The 19,404-nt window shown below is 40.5% G+C and overlaps 1 protein-coding gene across 6 annotated transcripts; it reads left to right on the forward strand.

Moving 5' to 3' along the window:
* The first annotated feature begins 528 nt into the window (after positions 1 to 528).
* On the forward strand, positions 529 to 16,737 carry MFSD1 (major facilitator superfamily domain containing 1). 6 transcript variants are annotated; one of them, XR_012650889.1, is made up of 18 exons: positions 530 to 726; positions 808 to 860; positions 1,924 to 2,036; positions 2,402 to 2,444; positions 3,001 to 3,068; positions 3,909 to 4,017; positions 5,185 to 5,287; positions 6,027 to 6,125; positions 6,910 to 7,021; positions 7,587 to 7,643; positions 8,299 to 8,455; positions 9,541 to 9,638; positions 9,951 to 10,063; positions 10,560 to 10,607; positions 11,312 to 11,372; positions 14,806 to 14,920; positions 15,190 to 15,509; positions 15,885 to 16,736. XR_012650889.1 is itself a non-coding variant. In XM_075031297.1 (17 exons), the coding sequence occupies exons 1-17, from the start codon at positions 561 to 563 to the stop codon at positions 15,247 to 15,249; spliced, it is 1,575 nt and encodes a 524-aa protein (XP_074887398.1). In that variant the 5' UTR covers positions 530 to 560; the 3' UTR covers positions 15,250 to 16,736. The 6 variants fall into 6 exon arrangements, 5 of the variants coding, with proteins under 5 accessions (XP_074887403.1, XP_074887398.1, XP_074887399.1 ...); XM_075031297.1 differs by having other exon boundaries at positions 15,190 to 16,736; XM_075031298.1 differs by lacking the exons at positions 14,806 to 14,920; positions 15,190 to 15,509; positions 15,885 to 16,736 and adding an exon at positions 13,800 to 14,794 and having other exon boundaries at positions 531 to 726.
* The last annotated feature ends 2,667 nt before the right edge of the window (positions 16,738 to 19,404 follow it).

The following is a 19,404-nucleotide window of genomic DNA, read 5'->3' on the forward strand; positions in this document are numbered from 1 at the left end:
CATCACTCCCAAGTACCAGTCTCTGACAGGCTTAATCCTTGACAAGCACCAGTCCTTGGTATGTAAAGTTACAGAGAGATAAGACGAGCTAGATCATTAATAAGCAGTTCGTTCTCTGTATCACTTTAGAATCCCTCTACATAGAAAAGGCGGCTCTAGGCGCTAAAATGTGAAGTAACGTCCTGCCAGCTGCATGCCTATGACAGAGTTTTGTCATTGCTGCAATGCCGGGCTCGTTTGGTGCAGGCGATGCCCTCACCAAACCACGACGGCAGCTTAGGGGTACGTTTCGGGGGGATTTTAAGGCTTTTTTTTGCCGCTGTTACGTTCCTGTTTTAACCCGGCGAGCCTCGTTAGCTGTAGCACGTAAACGCTCGGGATTTTACACTTCTCGTTTTAGCGACCTCCTCATTTCCCACAGAGGCGGCGGGTGTGAGGCCCGCGGCCAGGCCCGGCTGCCATGGCAACGAGCCGCGGTGCATTGTGGGGCCGCCAGCTCACGTGACGCCCGTGGGGGGGGAGACCACGTGACGGCCGCTCACGTGACGGCGGCAGCAGCGATGGCGGAGGACGAGCGGGCGCTGCTGGGCTCCGCCGCCGCCGAGGAGGAGGATGAGGATGGCGGCGGTTCTCCGGGGCCTCTCCGTGCCCTGCCCGCCGTCTGCGATCCGCGGCGTTTGCCGCACCGCCTCCTTGTCCTGGCGCTCATGTGCTTCCTGGGCTTCGGTGGGTGGCGGTGGCGGGGGTAGGGCCGGGGGTGTGGGGTGCTGAGGGCAGAGCTCTGAGGCGGTCCCCTTCTCCTTGCAGGCAGCTACTTCTGCTACGACAACCCGGCGGCTCTCCAAACGCAGGTTCAACGGGTGAGTAGCTGCCGGGGGCGGGAAGGGGGGTGCGGGTAGTGGCCAAGTCAGGCAGTGCTTGTTTCAGAGGAGTTCTGCTTGGGTACTTACTCCGTGTCTCTGTAATTACCTTAGGAGTACGTGACGGAAAAGGACTTAACTGCCAGGTTCAAGCAAACGACTTGAACTTCACTCGCAGGCTTAACTGCAAGGTTCAAGCAAATGATCTGTTTGAACTTCACTTGCAGACTTAACACGCCACTATTGCAGGTTCTACAGATACAATGGAGGAATGCACTATTGCAGTTTTTTAAGGCAAGAGTAGTACATTATTACAACCACAAGCGATTCACGGACAACCACAAGCACACACGCATTTACAAACTTAAAGCATAAACAATATTCACTTAATCCTCCAGGTAAGGGCTCTCAATCCCAGGGAAGTTACCTTGACCAGTGTCCCGATTAAGGGGGGGGGGGGGCGTTCCTTTGCAAGCCAACTGTATAGTTGGAGAAGTGCCTACCCCATTCCAACCTGAATCTTAGCGTTTTTATCGCCTGACTTGTGGAACGGTGTGTATGACTATGTCTGAGTGGATTATGATATATGCCTAAATGGATTATGTATATCTGAGTGGAGTTTCCCTTTATCTTTCCTTTGTTTGTCTGTGACTGTTTGAATACACAAGGTTGTCATTTGAAACTGAAGCTGAAACCCTCCAGGCTTTGCGTTTTTTTGCCTTGCTTCCTCAGCAACTGAATAGTGATTGGATTGAAACTCAGGGCATACTATTTGTTAAGGGATTTCAAGGCTCAGTTCAGGTTTTGGTTCTTTGAATGGTGCAGCCGCTGCCCTGTTTACTTTAGGGTTTATCAGACAACCCGGTGCTAAGCTGTCTACATAGCTCCTGTGAGTCATTTCTGCAGAGAGACAGGGCCTCAAGGCAACCCAAGGCTGGGTCACTTTTGTAACCCCCCATGAGTCGCCTGTGTGCACTAGACATGGTGAAACTCGTTTGTGAACTCCAGGCTGGACAATCGACACAGAGTAATTACTTTTTTTTTTATTCTCCCCTCTGTGTAGGATATGAAGGTGAACACAGCTCAGTTCATGGCACTCTATGCATGGTATTCCTGGCCCAACGTGGTTCTTTGCTTCTTTGGAGGTTTTCTGATAGACAGAGTGTTTGGAATACGGTAAGCGGGATGTTAGTGTTGCTGCTGTTCAACGGGTGGTAGACTTAAAGTGCACGTGAAGTTTAGGCTTTATAATACAAAGTTTTTTTCAAGTTATAATAAGCTTTTTCAAATTTTATTTTCATGTGATCTAGGAATTTCCAGTGGTATAAATGAGCTTCTTTCCCTTTATAGCTTAAGTAAAGTGGCTTCGGAAATGCCAGTCTGTACTACCTTTTTTTTTTTTAAAGAGGCTGTCACATTTGTTACAGAGATATTTTATTGCAAATCAACCTCCCATTGTTTCCTTGCTGTAGGTCTAATATAGTTTTTTTAAAGGAAAAAAGAGTCTATCTGTGCATTAAGTGATTTTGTTTGTCTTGCAGGTTGGGCACTATAATATTTAGTATCTTTGTTTGTGTCGGGCAGGTAAGTGCAAATGAGAGGGTGAAGGATGATATGTGTCTGAAGCTTCTCTACTGGGGTCGGGTGGGGAAAAAAGTCGAAATGGCTTCTCGTGTACTAGAAAAGTGTGTATTTCCAATGGGAGTAGGCAGGTGAAGAGAACTGAAATGGGAGAACCGTGAATTTTATTGGGGTAACTGGGAACTGAGGACCTCAAAGGATGAGTGAAATAAGAATGTGGAGGAACCAAATGTTTTATCCATTTGATATGAAACTAGTATGTAGGTGTATTTGGCTAGGGTATGATGGTAAAGGTGAAGCATGACTTAAGCCTCTGGAGGTGTTTTCTGAGTGCAGTTTCAGGGTGGGCCAGGTTGGATATTGTGTAGCCAGCAGGATGATGTGTAAGGGATGCAGAGGGAGCAAAGGCAAAAAATTAGGAGTAGGAATTGGGTGTGAAGTATTTCTGCAGGTCTGGGAAGGGGAAAAAAGCATTTTTATTTCTGTTTTGAGATTATTCTAGTTTGTTTCATACTTCAAATACAAAATTATTATTTTTCCTTAAATGTTTATTTGGCAGGTGATCTTTGCTTTGGGAGCGCTACTTAATACTTTCTGGCTGATGGACCTGGGCAGATTTGTATTTGGGTAAGTCTAGAAGAGAATAGTATGTGCTGTCTGAGGTAAGGGCCTGCTTTCTGTGTCCTAGAAAACTGCTACCATGTTTAGACTGAGAGATAAAATTGTTGGATTTTGAGGCACCTGTAAAGGTGAGGCATGCAACATCTTAAGTCGCATTCCTGGTCTAACTTAAAGTTAGAAAACAAAACCCAGGACTTTGCGGGTCTTACTGAATTCAGAAGTAATGAAACTACCCAAATACAGACATTCAGTAAACTGATAAAACTGTATTAGTCCTCCTTTTCTCTTAATTCTTACTTTCCTGAGTAAAAAGGATTCTTAGCAACAAATACAACAGAGCTCCTAGAGTGGCAAAAAATGAGAGCAAATGTCAGAACAAATACTTCCAAGTTGTGAATGTGCCACAGCATAAAAATGTTAGAAAATCTGACCAACTGTATTGGGGGGTGGGTAGAAGACTCCCTTAAATTCTGATTATGGGTAAGATGCCTGCTTTTTGGTTTCATTTGGGTCAGTATCTGCAGCACTTGGTTCTTTAATGCAGAAGAGAAGTGAGAAGCTGCTGCCCATTGCTTTAATGTCTGTAAATGACCAAAGGCAGTTATAATTGCTCCTAGACTACTTAAGATACTTTGTGCTTTTCATTATTCTTAAGACCTGGCAATTCCCTTTTGAATTGTCTTTAAGACTTCTATTGCCTTGCATGTATATAGATATGTACCTGTACATAGATAAATTTCTCTGAAATACTGTTATCTTGGTATTGCCAGCAATTGATGGACTACTTCCTTGTTGCTTTGCATGTTGCAATTAACGTGTTTTCTTTTGTGCCTTCCTTCTTTTTAGAATAGGTGGAGAGTCCTTAGCGGTGGCACAAAACACCTATGCAGTCAGTTGGTTTAAAGGCAAGGAGTTAAATCTTGTGTTTGGATTACAGCTAAGCATGGCCAGAATTGTAAGTGTAAAACTGTACAGCTTTAATTCATAGACTTTAAGGTGTGTGGCTTCTCATGGCAGTGAGACAGGTGGAAAACAGCGTTTCTAATCCTCCCTAGCGAGTTTTAGTTAAAAATGGATGTGGAATTTAAAATGTTAAAAATCTATAGTAAGTAGACAAAGGATACGCAAGGAAATGGTTAATAAGATTTCTTAGAACCTGTCAAACTTCTAAAGAAGTCTGGTGGGGTTATTAGTGTAGATTACTGGGTGGGACACAGTGCTGTATTCCATCAGACTTATTGATTCTTGGCATATGATAAAATGTTAGCTTAACTGAGTGTATCTTGGGGACTAAGTGCAGTCTCTGATAGATGAGTGGAGATGGCTGCTTTAGGAAACTCCCATCTTTATCTGCTATTGTAAGATGTTTTTGTCCCTGTTGCTGGTTCTGATAAGAACTGTGTGACTGCATCTCAGCTGTGCTGTTTTGGTTTGATATAATCACTTAAACTGCTGCTAGAGGTGGGTTTATGCTAATATACCAGGCTGTGAATGAAGAGTGGAGACATGTCTCTCCTGTTAGGGGTCCTCTTCAGCAGCCTGTGGTATCTTAAACCGCTGCAGGTATTTACCTCTGTAAAAGTGTTAACTGGTCACAGCTGGGTCTGGGTTGATGTTCAGGCTGTTGCTAATTAGCAGTTGCCTCATCTCAGCTGAACTGCAGTTAAACTGTCTGTTGTTAGCCTTGGGATTGCAGCCAGGGATCCCTTCTCTAGGGGGAGAAGGGGAGGAAAAAAAAGTACTTCTTGCTGATGCCTCTCAGGTGGGAATCCTGTTTGCTTTAACATGTGGTATTGAATTCAACTCAGTTTATGAGCTAATGCAGTGTGTGATGTAGATTTTATGGCACTGCTAATGTCTCCATTGAAACACTGTTAGAGTTGTATACAATTTCAGTTTGTAATGATATATTATTGTTGCAGTGGTTGATTTATTATGAACGCTGACCAAACCAGCAGGGAATAATTTTATCATTCTTGCTGGTGGTTTATGTTCCCTCAGATGATGTTTAATCTTGCTTGTTTGTTTTAAACTCTGTTCAATAAGCAGTCTGCCTTATGTTCCTTTTGAATTCATATAATTGTGAAATACGTTATTCTTCATGTGCGTCTGTTCTGCCTAGGGGAGCACAGTGAACATGAATATCATGGGATGGATATATTCTAGAGTTCAAGATCTTCTGGGGTATACTGGTCCCAGTACTCTTGGGTTAACTCTCATGATAGGTCAGTAATATTTTGAATTGATGTCACCTGCTATTTTAGGCTTCTGAATTTGAACAGCATGCATATGTGTTAATGATTTCTTACTAACTTGAAAGTAGGACAAATATATTTGAGACTAGGAAGAACAATTCAAATACTGTTTGTAGCAATGGCAAATATTCTCGTGCAGAGTGTATGATTACTGCACCTGATAAAATGCTGTGTGATTTTTGTGGTTGCCAAATTCAAGTTTTTATCTTATAGAGATGAAACATTTAACATACTTTGAGTAAAGGACAGACTTGAAAAATTTTTTGAAGGTTATCATATCAAAGCTTGCGTGTAGTTGTCTGGTGTGTAAAAATGAAATTTCAACTGCCTTTGGATCCGTGTTCCTTTCCTTCAGAGCCATGGGTATTAAGGCCCTGGTGTTGGTAACAAGGCCCAGGCTTTGTTTCTGTTATTACGAGCTACAGACAAGAAGCTTGGCTGTGCTGAGTGGGAGTGGTGGTAATGTTTTAAATAAAATAAATGTAGCTACTTGTTTGTACTCCAGTTCAAGGCAGATGTGTCTCATGTGGCAGGCTTCAGTATTTACACCTTACTCTGACTTGTATAGCTATTGAGCCTTACACATAAGGCAAGCTGGTGTTAAACTTAGTTTGTATTAGATATGGAAAAGTACACGACACTAGTTGTGCTTAAAAGCCAAACTGTTGCTTGAGTCAACAACTAAACATGTCGCGTTGCCTTCTTGCAGGTGGCATAACGTGTCTCTTTTCACTGACCTGTGCGTTAATCCTTGCTTATCTGGACAAGAGAGCGGAGAAGCTCCTTTGTAAAGAGCAAGGGAAAACGGGTGAGTGGTGTGGGAGCTTGAGCTTCATTCTTTCATTCTGGAACAGACCCTTCCAGTTACTCTGTGCACTATGCAGGTTTGTGTTTTAGGTAATTCAGTAGCTGCTGCCTAAAATGTTTTTCACAGTTACAGCTTTAGTCATAATTTTTAGTTCATTTTTATATCAGTAGGAAGTTTTACAGTTTTAAACACCAGTTTACAGGCAGATGTGCTGTTGTCTGATTTATCTGTAAAGCATGTGGAGAGCCTCCCGGTTCATACCAGTTTGATCTGTGTCATTGCTCCTGGTCCTTCATTTTGCTGGAATTGGTCTTATTTCCTTTTATAGGTGTGTAAAACCATGCAGCTCTTCTCCATCAATGTGTGGTGTTTTGAGTTTTCCGTGTGGGAGAATTTAGACCAATTAAAAATAAACTAAATTTGAGAGCCAAATAAGAGCACATAACATGAGGCTTCAGACATGAATTTTGCTAGCTGATTAAACATTTCCTGGAAAAAGTGGTTTGTATTTAATTCTGTATAAGACCCTCAGAGGCTTTAGAGAACTTGCGCATGCAGCTTAATGTGGGAGAGACAATTTGTTCTTGACTTTGGCACTGTTGATTTAGCACTTGTATATTCTTAACCAACTCTCACTGTGTAAACTTTTAAACGAGAGAGTAGACAGTGGCAGAAATATATGCTTTAGTTGTGACTTGTGATCACCTTAATGTTTATTCAGTGTGGATGAATTCCAGATGTGCTTATGCTGACTGAAACAATATTGTCTCTTGCCCTATTCCAGGTGAAGTGATTAAGCTAACTGATGTGAAGGACTTCTCTTTCTCCTTGTGGCTTATATTTGTTATCTGTGTCTGTTACTATGCAGCAGTTTTTCCTTTCATTGGACTTGGAAAGTAAGTGTGTCTCGCGTAGCTATTCCTCTTGAATTTGGCTAGGGTCTTAACTAGCTACTTACAAAGGGAGAGGTGCAGGGTAATATTTAAGAATCTCAGGTGGCTACAGAACCACTGGTCTCCCAGCAAGTCTGTGCCCTGGTTTGTCATTTCTTCTGAAATGGGATAGGACAAGGGGTTATGGCGTTAAACTGAAAGGGGGTAGATTTAGATTAGATGTAAGGAAGAAGTTCTTCTTTGTGAGAGTGGTGAGACACTGGCACAGGTTGCCCAGAGGAGTTGTGGATGCCCCATCCCTGGCAGTGTTCAAGGCCAGGTTGGACGGGGCTTTGAGCAACCTGGTCTGGTGGAAGGTGTCCCTGCCCGTGGTGATGGGGTTGGAACTAGATGACCTTCCAATCCAAACCATTCTATGATGCCTATTTTTTGCTTGTGCATGTATTCTGAAAATTCTCACTTCGGTCTCTTACAGTTACTAGGTTTTTGTTTTTACTTTGTCTAGCTTTATTTTTCTTTCATGTCATAAAAGTATGCATTTTTCTAAATCTGCTTTTTTTTTCTTTAGGGTTTTCTTTATTGAGAAATTCAGATTCTCATCTCAAGAAGCAAGTGCAATTAACAGGTATATTGTGGTTGATTTTATAAGTAAATGTGCTGCTGCTGTGTTCTAGGGGTGTATGTATCTTTGGGCTCTGACCAGGTGGGAGGAGGTTTGGGATCTACTGTTGCAGGTGGTGACTTGAATATAAGTGGCTAGATAGATTTCACATGGCTGAAGGAATAATTGGGAGGTGTGGGTATTTTTTTTTTTTAATAAAAATGTCTCAGATGTCCAGACTGAGGAATTGGAAAGAAAAAGCTCTATCTGAGGGTATTATTTTGGTATTCGGTGATTCTCTTCTGAGTGATGGAAGAAGTTTAATAGCAACACTAAATGAACTTAATTTTCCTAGTTTGAAGATGAATTTGTGATGTGGCAAAAAAAACCCCAAAAATAAAAACCAACAACAAAACACTTGCTGGTTTATGATTCCAAGAGCTCCAAGTATGTCACTGTTTCCTTGGATGTTGAGTGTTTTCATGTCCTCAGACCATTTGGGAATTTTGAGTTTTGGCGTCTGTTGTTCGGGGTGAGGTTTTTTTTGTGTGGTTTGGGGTATGGCCTTACAGGTAACAAGGGAATATGGTATTTTATCTGGAGACACTTGTACTGTGCAACACCTAAAGCTGTCCATGGCTTGATAGTGTTCAATTCTCTTATTTTTATTCTTTTGTAGTATTGTGTATATCATATCGGCACCCATGTCCCCAGTCTTTGGACTCCTGGTGGATAAACTTGGAAAGAATATTATCTGGGTTTTATGTGCTGTAATAACTACACTTGCTTCTCATATTATGTTGGCTTTTACCTTCTGGAACCCCTGGATAGCAATGGTAACTAATTCTCTGAGACTTATAGCTAAATATGATAAAATAAGAGATGAAGTTGATGCTGAATTATTCTGCATAAGTTGCTACTGTCTTCTGACTGTTTAGGTAGTCCTCAAAACCTATTTTTATATCCCTGACTTGAAGAAGGATAAGCTAGGTGAAACTGAGCTTAAAACTAAAGACGGTGAAAAAGCAAAGAATGCATAATACAGGCAAAACTAACATGAGCTATCTGTGGCCTAAAGATAATGCTTCAAGTTTTGGTGTTTTGTGGAGGGAGGCAGTAGTTATGCATGTGTGTTTTGAGGTGGAAAAGACTGGCTGCTGCTGTCTGTAGCAGTAATTCTGTAGTTGTTTAGTGCAAAAGGGTGTTCAACTTCTCAGGAAGAATGAGATTAGTCCGGAGGGCTGTATGGAGTGACAATTCCTTGTCCCTTCCGAGAAGGACTCAATTCATCACAGTATCTGTGGTTCGGTGGTGCTCTGTTGCAGTGTTCTGCTCTCACGCTTCAGGGATGCTCCTTACGCAGGCTATTACTAGATTACTTGTGCTAGGTGCTTGCTTTTCTCCTAAAACTTGTTCTTTTGGTAGAGTTCTGAAGCTTATGACTATTACTTAAACTGTCTCTAATGTGCTGTATTGGATAGTGGTAAAGCTCACTAAAAAAATTTGTTACTGTTTTTCCCCTTCCTAGGGCAGATTCTCTGAGAAATTGCTTTTGAACTGAGGTTTACAGGCTTAAATACAGTGCTCACCAGTGTATCAGGGTTTAAAAATAGGGTCCTTGTTTTTCAGGTATTTTTTCTAGTGAGTTGCAGCATTGATCTTTTCCTCTGTGTATTCAAGTCAGGCTCTTTACTTAATGCTAATTAGTTAGGGTTTAGTTCGTGGGTCACTCCTGGAAAAAGTTCTCTCTCCTTCTAGATGTGTGTATTTATTTAGAATGATATTACAAAAAGTGTTACTTTAGCTGGGGTGTTTTTTTCCTCTTTTGGGAGAAGAGGAAAATGAGTACGTTCATGTATTGGAACTTTACAGCAAGAATGCATCTCATCTAACATCTGTTTACTTGTTCTTATTTCACCAGTGTTTGCTAGGAGTGGCCTACTCGCTGCTTGCCTGTGCCCTGTGGCCCATGGTGGCCTTTGTTGTTCCAGAACACCAGCTGGGAACTGCTTATGGCTTGTAAGTACTTAAATCTGTCTGCTGCTCTACAATGACCATGTCCTGGTGCTATTAAACCACTGAATATCGAGGGGTTCTAATTCCTCCAAGTTCGGTCTAGCAGGAAGTCTCATGTAGTTTCAGGATGTATATGTGTGGTAGAGCATGTGGTTGTGGTAGATGCACAGAAACTTCCGCAAAAATGCAGAGTCACGACTCTGTCACATGCTGCCACAAATGGGGAGAAGTTAAACTCGTTTGTTCAGTGTCACTAATGATGTTTTCTTTAAAAATAAATTTCTACACAGTGGTAATCCTTTGTTTCTGTGTTAGTATGCAGTCTATCCAGAATCTTGGTCTGGCAATTATTGCTATAGCAGCTGGGATGATTCTGGACACAAGAGGATACTTATTTCTTGAAGTCTTCTTCAGTGCTTGTGTTTGCTGTAAGTATTACGAACGTTGAAAATGGATTCTGTACATTCAGGAAGCTTTATTAGGCTTTTTTCTTAATTCCTGTAAAACAGTAATACCTCCTTTCTTACAGTTAGATAGGGGGTTTCAACTGGGGCAATATTGAAAGTAATTCAAACCTAGTGAAGTGTTCTGTGGTTTTCTTGAAGCAATTTAGTGTAAGTAGTTTCAGTGTTTTGAAAAAAATGAAGAGTGAGTACAAGGGTGGGTGAATGATACTCATAAAGGCTATGTTTGAGGGCTGTTATTAATATAACTAAAACTAGAATAACCTTTTCTGAGTTACCATGCTACTTAAGAGCATAGTGGAATTTTCAAAAGCAGTTAAGAGATGCTGCTGGCAAAAATCTCCCCTCACAGCTATTGTGAAAAATCTTAGTTGTTGCTTGGTTGTATGTTAAAGCTGTTCTTCTGTCATTGCTGTAAATTTTATTGTCAGCTAAAACTGTTCCTTTTATTTTTTTTTAGTGTCACTAATTGCTGTTGTCATGCTGTATTTTGTCAATCACCTCACAGGTGAGCAAGTATTTTCAGCTTCTCTTGATATTTGTTTTTATTGTAATTCTTGAAGTTATCAAGCTGAAGTCTTTACAGGTGGTGTCGTACGGTCTTGTGTTGGGTGCTGTAGCTCATGGCTTTGGTACCAGGAGCATCTCTTGATGAGGCCTGTCCTTGTAACATCGTCTTTGTAGATGCTGTAGTGTGTCATTCCTTGAACCTTGCTGTGATGTTAAATCTCATCAGCAGGGCAGTGGTACCTATCCCTTCAGCTGACTTGAACAAACATGTAGGATATTCTGCAGCTTTTTCTAAACTGCATATCAAACTTGACTGTATATGTATCTGCAAATATAAAAACTTAATTCTGTAGACTTTCCTTCAAATAGCAGTGTTCTTTCTCAACTGTTTTTTGAAGCAGTAACTCCTGAAAGATCTGGAAGGGATATTAATTTGTTTCTTTTAAAGTTGCTTCCACTTTAGTTTTATGGGATGTTATGGTGAGTTGTAGAGAAACTTAATTGTTACTCCACATAAAACTGGATCAGGTTGAGAGCTTAGTTTGGGTCCTGATTTTGCTTGCTCGGATGATTACGAACACATTGCTCGTTCTTTACCTCAGTTTCTACTTTTGAGAATTACTCCACTGATTTCTTTTGTCAAGATATAATACAAAAAGACCAATTTTAAAAGTTTCAAAGTGTATGTTACTTCTGTTGCAGGTGGTGATCTCAACTGGTCTGCAAAGAAAAGGGAAAAACTGCAAAAAGTAGCTGCAACTGAGTAAGTATAAAGAACAATAAAGAACAGTGTCCTTATGGAATGTTTAACCTGAAGTAATTGGGTAGATTACTGTCTGAAGTCAGTCTCTTTTGTGAGTCTGCCATTTGTATTGAATGTTATTTTCTTTCTTACTTTTTACTAGTAGGAGTTCCTATTCCTGCCTCCTGTGAATGAATAATTAGAGGAATTAGCAATTAACCAGGTGTCCTTTCCTGGCACTCTTCCTTGCTATTTTTCTTTATTTCAGTGGCCTTAAAAAATGTTGTATCACTTATTTAAAAACGTGCTTGACTTATATGGTGCGTACCTGACGCAGTCAGCAGCAAACGTTACCTGGGTTTAATGTCATGTAATGCATGGGCCAATTTTTTTTTAAGTGTCATTAAAAGCTAGGTCTGTCTTCAGAAGAAACTACACTCCAGTCCCTTTCCCTTTAGTTTCAGCTTGCTCCTCTTGCTATTTTATTTAGAAGTCTTAATTCAACTTGTCTCTGAAAACCGAGGCTTGAGTCTAAATTGCAGTGCTAATGTGAAACTCGATTTGTGGTCAGATCTGTGTCATAAATGTTATTGATTGCAGTGAAAAGTTTCCATTTTCAGAAAGAAAAGGGGGCAGGGATATTTTGATAAAGTGGAATCTACTTCTTCCTTTAAAAGGAAACGGAGCACTTGGGGTGGGCTTAGGGCAGGAATTGTTGAAATAAGCAAATTTTGACAGTTCATCCAATTAAGCAAACTTCATTCTGTGGGAGACTTGCATGTCCTGCTTCTCTCTCTACAGAAAATAAGGACAGTGATGCTCTTCAGAATAGTAACTTAAAAAATTCTCTTGGTCTTGACAAAACATTGGTGACACGTTAAGGGTCTATCACTGTGCATAGCCTAACAGCTGGAATCGGGTACTCTTGTGCTTTAAGAGTGTTGTTTGATCAAGCATGAAGGTATGTTACCTGCTATTGGGGTATTCCCTGAGTTCTACGGCACTGGCTTTATCCCCTCTGTGCAGTAGAAAGTTTATTTGCCATATTGTTTGCTATCCGAGAATGCTAAATGAGAGGTAAATGGATATGGAATGCTGTACAAGGGAGTCAAACACTGTGTTAGTCTTAACTTTCAAAGTGCTTGCCTTGTATTGGGGGAAGAGGAGAGAAAAAGCATTGTATGGCAAAGTCCATTAAGAGATGTCACCTTAAAGGCAAAACAAAAGACACTTCCACTTCAGCTTCTCCATTATCTACTTAACTGTCTAGAAAAATTGCTTTTTTTAAGTAGACATAATGTAAAGTCTGTCCATCAGACTGAGTTTGGGTAGCTTAGTTTGTCCTGATGATCTTGAAGATGCTTCTTCTAGTAGTGTCTCAGCACCCAGAAACTGTGTTAACTTTTCCTAGTTCTAATTAGTGCTGTGAGGATTAAAAATATGTACATTGGAGAATGTCATGTCAATGGGGATGAAGTCTTGGCTAATTTACTGGTTTTTATTTTTTTAATGTATTTAAAGCAAATGTTTAATTTACTTAAGGGTAGAACAAGCTGAAGAAATTTGAGGTTCTATTCCTCTAATCTGAATTTGTTTTGGTGAGTTTGTGATTGAGAACTGTTGGACAGGGCACAGTATATGCGTTTCATGACTCTCGTCATAGTTTAACCTTTGTCATGTGAAAAAGTAAGTCAATATGTAGCAAGTCACACCTTTAAAAATAACATTGGTAGAATTCAAGCTGCTTGTGTGTGAACAGCACAGAATTTTTCTTTTGAAATGCTTTCTGTTCTGACCTAATTCAGCTCAGCGAGTCTCTTTAGATCTTGAAGTTCATTTGCCTGTTCATTTACTTTTTAATAGGTAACTACATTTCACCTGCAGATATTGTATATCTCACAGCTTATAAGTTTGTTCCAGATAAATGCTTGACTATAACAAGACATCTCTTATAAATGGACTTTATGGACTTTTCTAAAACGGGACTGTGTAACTGTCCATATGATGATACTTAAGTTAGTCTTATAAAAACCAAAATGCTTGTCAACAAGGTGTAGCCAGGTGACTTGTGGGGTTTAACATGGTTTTGTTTCTTGTGTAAAAAGCCCACAAATTAGGACATCAGTCTTGAGGAAAGCTCAAGGAAACTAAAACCTCACCAGACGTGGTGAGCTGGCTAGCTTAGTTGTAATGAGAATCATCCTCGAGCTGAAAGGTCACAGCCAGTTTTTAATACGAATGCAACAAAACCCCCCCAAACCTTGTACCCAGGAGCAAAGGAATTCTGTGTCCAAATAGAGTTGCCTTTCAATCTGCCTGGCCCACGCGGGATGTGTGTAACACTTCCAGTACTTACTGTGAAAGATGGCTTTGTATTAGTGTATGCTGTGGGATATAGTGCCTTAGAACAATTATTTTCAGTAATTTTTATTACAATGTTTTTTTCAGAAAAGAAATTTGAATAGCAAATATCATCCAGAAGTGGGGAGCATTTGATGATCAGCATGTCAACTCGAAGAATTATAGTGGTGTTTAGTTTGGTCACTCTGCACAGTAGTTCTTTGGAAAAGAAACTAACATGCTGGGGATTTTACAGCAAATGGCTAAATTTTATGCTTTGTAACCGGTTTGAACTAATGGCATATCATCTCTTAATTTGCACAGAATGGGTTCTATAGCATTTTGCACTGTGTTTAGGCTCTGTCATTGGAGAGGGTACTCTGCAACCTGAGACAAACGTGTTCAGCGTAAGATAAAGACTAGTTAGTATGAAGTGTCTTTTATGTGCAGTGCTACCATCTTGGTGGGGGTGGAGGTTTCTTAACGTAATGGCACTTTATGTTCTGTAATAAGGCTCATTGCCTTACAGAACTTAGAAACGGGTCACTGTTACTGCCTTTGTCACTGTCTTAATGCAAACCACTGTCTTAAGCTAAGTGTATTTAGAGCTTGCTTTGGTTCTGTTTCTCTTTTAAGACTTATATGAGAAAAGAGCGACAATGCTCTGGTTAAATATTGACTGTCTTGTAGGAGACTGCTATTAATTCTGAAGACTGCTGAGCAGTCTTTTATTTGCTTTTTTGACAACTGATTCCTTTTGTATTGTAACCTTTATTTTAAGGAGTGAAAGCTTGTTTAATAAAGAGATAGTAAAAATTGTTACAAAAGCGCACTGAGCGTGTTGTAATCTGTGAAAACCAAAAGGTTTATCTTTCTATCGAAGTCTTGCAATCTAAATAAAAGGAAACTGCAGAAAACAGCCTCTCTCTTTCTTTACACTGAATTAGAGTAATCCATACACATCTCTTAGTCTCTTTTAATCTGATATCCAGTATTCATCTATAAACATTACAAACATTTTCTAGTTATTAAAAATAAAACTGCATACACAAGATAAAGTTGCTTGGGTTTGCACTCCTCATTGCAAATATCTTAAACCAATTTTCTTTTCCAGAGCGGAAGAACAAGAGAGACTCAGACGTCAAAATGAAGAAGACTTGGCTAAATTACGGCCAAAAGCTGATGCATTTAGTTTAAGGAATAAGTACCTCTCCAAACTAGGCGCTCAGGTATTAGTAAAAAAGTAGGGGGTTTAATAACTAAGAATAGAACAATGAGATGTTTATTTTAAGAATTTGGGCTTATTGTTTCAAATAGCCATCAAATCAACCTCTGATTAAAATGCTAAATATATGCTTGTTCTCAGAAATGAAGTCTCATCAATGGTAATTAAAAATCTAATGAACAAAATGAGAATGAATCAATGGCTGGTGAACCAAGTAAGTTGAGGAGCAGGCTTATTATGATGCATGATTTTTTTAAAATTATTTTTTTGCAGCTACCAGATAATTACTCTTCCTATTTATCGACAATGGCACACAGAAGCGTCTTGAAATAGCGTCTTGCCCCACTTGCAAAAGCAGAAATACAGCGAAGTTCCTGGTACACAAAACTTTGTTTCCAGTCCTGACAACTACCGGAGCAAAAGCAGAATGATGCACCATACTTTTCTGCAAGCGTAGATACTATTTTTAAAGTACTTGGCTTAAGCTTCCCCTCTGCACTGTGGGTAAATAACACAGATACTGATGAAGAACCATCTGGCTGTTTATTTGAACCCATGAGCTATGTACTATGCCCTCCTGTCTAAAATACTCAGTGAGTAGCTTGAGTCAATAGCTAAGACTTGATCTTTTCTCACTACACAATGATGTTTGAAATGGGAAAGCTTTGTTTCAGTAATATAATTGCTGTGAAATGAGCCTTGATCTTGGCATGGGTTATATAGCCTCTCAAGTTGGACAACTCTGTTTCCATGTTGGAAGTGGTCTGTTTCATTTTTCTTATAGAAAAAAACGTGAAAAAAGAGTACCTTTCTATTTTGATCCAAGCGAGTATTTCAGGGGAAACTAAACTATACAATTTCAGTGTTAGCTCAAAAAGTGCTAGCCCTGGAACTTGATACTAAATCACAAGCTTAGCAATAAACCTCATGTAAGTCCCGATTAATGTGAAAATTTGTGTATTTTTTAGGTGTTGTGACTAAAAATGAAGAAGAGAGTTAAATGCAGGAACTGAAGCTTGGCGTTCAGTGGAAAAATGTTCAATTTCATAATGAAACTTAATGCTTTCCCATAATTTCAGTGAAAGGCCTGTTGCTGAATAGCTGGTTACTAGCAACTCCTGCAGAGCGCGTTGTTCTTTGTGTTGTGTTAATGATAGAGGCTTGCTTACATAATTGGACAAACTATTCCTAAACTAAGCTAATCTTACTTTAAAAGGCAAGAGCATCTGGCTTTCTGGAGTGCTAGGTGCACCAAACAAAAAGCCACTACGGAGGTAGAGGATAAGGTGCACAGGGGTGAGGGAGCTTTCCTTGGCTGACTTCAGGGAGTCCTTGTGTGCCACCAAAGGCTTCAGACCCTTTGGCAAATTGCTTGACTCCAGAGAAAGTAGTTTGTTTTAATAAATTGTTATATTATACCTGTAATAAATTACTGCAGGCAAAAAAAAAATTAAACAGACCTCCTGGAACTCATGGTCTTAAGGATTTTTTAAAGCTACTTTTCAGTGGAGATTTCTTTCTTGTTCCTTCCTGAAAGACTAAGCCAGGACTATTTTGGTTGGTAGTTCTGTATTCTGGAGAACAATCTGGGAAGATAAAGTATCGGGTTGTGAACTCTGCTGAGCTTACTGCTGAAGGGGAGTAGTACACTGACCTGTGATCATTTTTATTGGTGCTCTCTGTGCTCCCTTTGAGAACCAAACGCTCTCAGCTCTGAGACTGGTTGATGCAAGTTGGTTTATGTTTCCTTGTTGACTTGTGAATTCTGGGTCTTTTTAATAAAAGCTTTAAATGGATCCTGGCACCTGTATTTTTCTTACCTGACTGTTTAGTGATGTGTTGTTGCCCTTTGTGGTTGTTGAGACTTACGTATGTATTTTTTTTAAACAAGCACGACTTCTGCTTCCCCTTGAGAAATATGTAGAGTTTCTGGGGAAGTGTATCTTTGAGGATCCAAAGGCAAAGTTTCCCCCAGTTCTCCCCCGCGATGGGTTGATGCTTTTTTTTTCCTTTCTTGGGGAGGGAGGGAATTAGATTATTGTTCTTCTGTTGCTCTTCATTTCCAACTACCTGCTTCTCCTCTAATTCTGACGTGGTATAGTTGTAGATAACTACTGCTGTTACCTATAGGTCGGCATTTCGTGTGTGACATGACAGACAGTAACTGTGAATTTAACGTCGTCTTGAAACTTTATTTTCTGTTCCTAAACTCTCTGTACCCTTGAGCATCTTGCTGAAGTACAGTGGCGGACTTCTGCAAATGGTGTAACCTCACGTGTCAGCTCAACTCCAAACACCCTAGTTTTTACTTTCTGAGGGTTTTCAGCCCAGCGATTTTTACCTTGGTTTTTTTCGTTTGTGGATATGGAGCATGGGAGCCATCTGGCTTTTGTTCCCCTATCCCCCATTCGTCTAATAAATTTCTGGTAGGATGGAGCCTTCCTCTTTCTATTGCCAGCCCTTTTGCTTCCAGCCCTGTGTTAGAAAGTCTCCTGCTGTGTTTGTGCTTCAGACCTTCAATGCATACTTCATAGGCTGGGGTTGATCATCAAGAGGAAAACGGGAAAAGGGATTTTTGAATTCTGAAATGCAATTTATTTTTGATAGAGGAAATCTGGTTGTGATCGTTGTGGGAGGAATAAGGCCAGCAGCTACAGCACCCAGCGGGCTGCCTGCCTTGGCCAGGGAGGGACTGTTTGAGCATGGGCTGCTGGAGTGTTATTTGGCAATGTCTGCACGAGTCCTGTTTGCAATGAATTTGGAATGGCTTGAGCTGAAAGCTGCTTATCTTTATAAGACTGCCTTTTTTTTCCCCTGAAAAGCTTCCCTTAACGGCTTCTACCCCCACTAGCTTGAGAAGCTGTTGGTACAGCATGGTTTTCCTGACTTTTTTATTTTTTAAATACAGAGTTTATGGGTTGGGCTCTGCTTCTGGACTGCAGTGGTCTGACTAAATTCTGCTAGTGGATATGCACGCTTGTCCGGAGATGTTTACAGAAGAGTTAGTAAATACGGTAGTAAACAGTAGTTCAACAGAGTATTTTATTAAAATTATCTGGGGAAATTTCAGAGGGAGGTGTAACTTAGGAAGGATATAAATTGTGTTACCCATCTCTCTGCTATTACTTCTGCTGCTCACGTGGGGTACCCCCAAGGCACGGGGGACTCCCAGAGCTGCTCTGGCTTTTGGGTGGTTCTGTTCCTTTCCATTGGGGGTGTGTGTGTGTTGTTTTGTTTCTTTTTTTTTTCTTCTCCTTCGACATGTCTTTTCTTCAGGGGCTATTGCTGGGTGTTCCAATAGGCTTTCTCATTCTTATTTCAAAACTTGGTTGATATTCCATTGTGTATCTTACCACTGTAGATGCTATGCTCTCTTACTGATTCTTCTGTTGTGCAGATCGTCAAGCAGAGAGGCAAAGCAGAGCTGTTCAAATGAGCTGCATCCCTGAATAATGTGAAAATCTTTATTCCTGATATGTTCACGCTGCGTTCTGTTGGATGGGACAGATGTGTATTGGCGTGAATGGGAAGCCAGAAAGCCCTAGACTTAAGTATGCACAGTGTACTGTTTCATGCAGACCTCTTCAAAAGGAAATGTTTAAAGCGTAGAAATACTCTGTAAATATTTAAACTTGCCATGCATATGAATCATGAAATATCTCTTTCAGACATTCAGTAATGGAGTAGCTGCGTGAGTGACACTGCGGTGCTTCAGATCTCGCAGTGTTCTCCAAGTACGCAAATGTTTTTGCGCGTTTGAGATTTTTTCATAAATACTGGTCACTAAGAACAACAAAAGCATTTGTGCCATAAAGATAGTACTTACAACAAAAGCATTTATGCCATAAAGATAGTACTTATGACCAAGCTTCTTCTCATCCAGGACCTTGGGAGTTTTATAACAGCAACGGTAGTGAACTCTTCTTCATCCTGAACTTCCCAAGAAGCTTGTTTTTGAGGTGGCCCCAGAGCAAGACAGCAGGACTGGTTTTGTTTGTCATTACCCACGAGGAACTGTGCCGAAACCAGCTTGCGTGGCCACCTAAACAGCTGTCAGAAGTGGTGGGTTTCAGTTGTTACCAACCTCGGCTGAATTTGAATCAACAGATTGGAAATTCAAGCTGCTCTGTCTCATTGCCAAGCCTCCGTCTGCTGAATGTTGGAGAAAGAAATAGAAGCAGCCTTGGCTGCCTGGGTGGCTTAGTCTGGATTCCCTGGTTGAGTTTGCCCATGTTACTGTGGTTACACCAACCGTGCTCGGGTGGGGAGAAAGCAAATGCACTTCTGTCCAGGGTTCGATGGAGGTGATCTGGAACACCTGAAGTAATGGGTTTGGATTTTGTTTTATTTAAATAAGGAAAAAAATCTTCCTAAAATAAGACAAAGTAGTTCTGTCTGTTTAGTCTGGGCTCTGGCTTGTGTCAGCATATGTAAAATTGGATAGCTGAGGCAGTTACCATGTCCTGGCCATCTGGTCTGCCCTTCTGA

The sequence above is a fragment of the Buteo buteo genome, chromosome 7, assembly GCF_964188355.1.
Source record: "Buteo buteo chromosome 7, bButBut1.hap1.1, whole genome shotgun sequence".
Classification (NCBI taxonomy): Eukaryota; Metazoa; Chordata; class Aves; order Accipitriformes; family Accipitridae; genus Buteo; species Buteo buteo.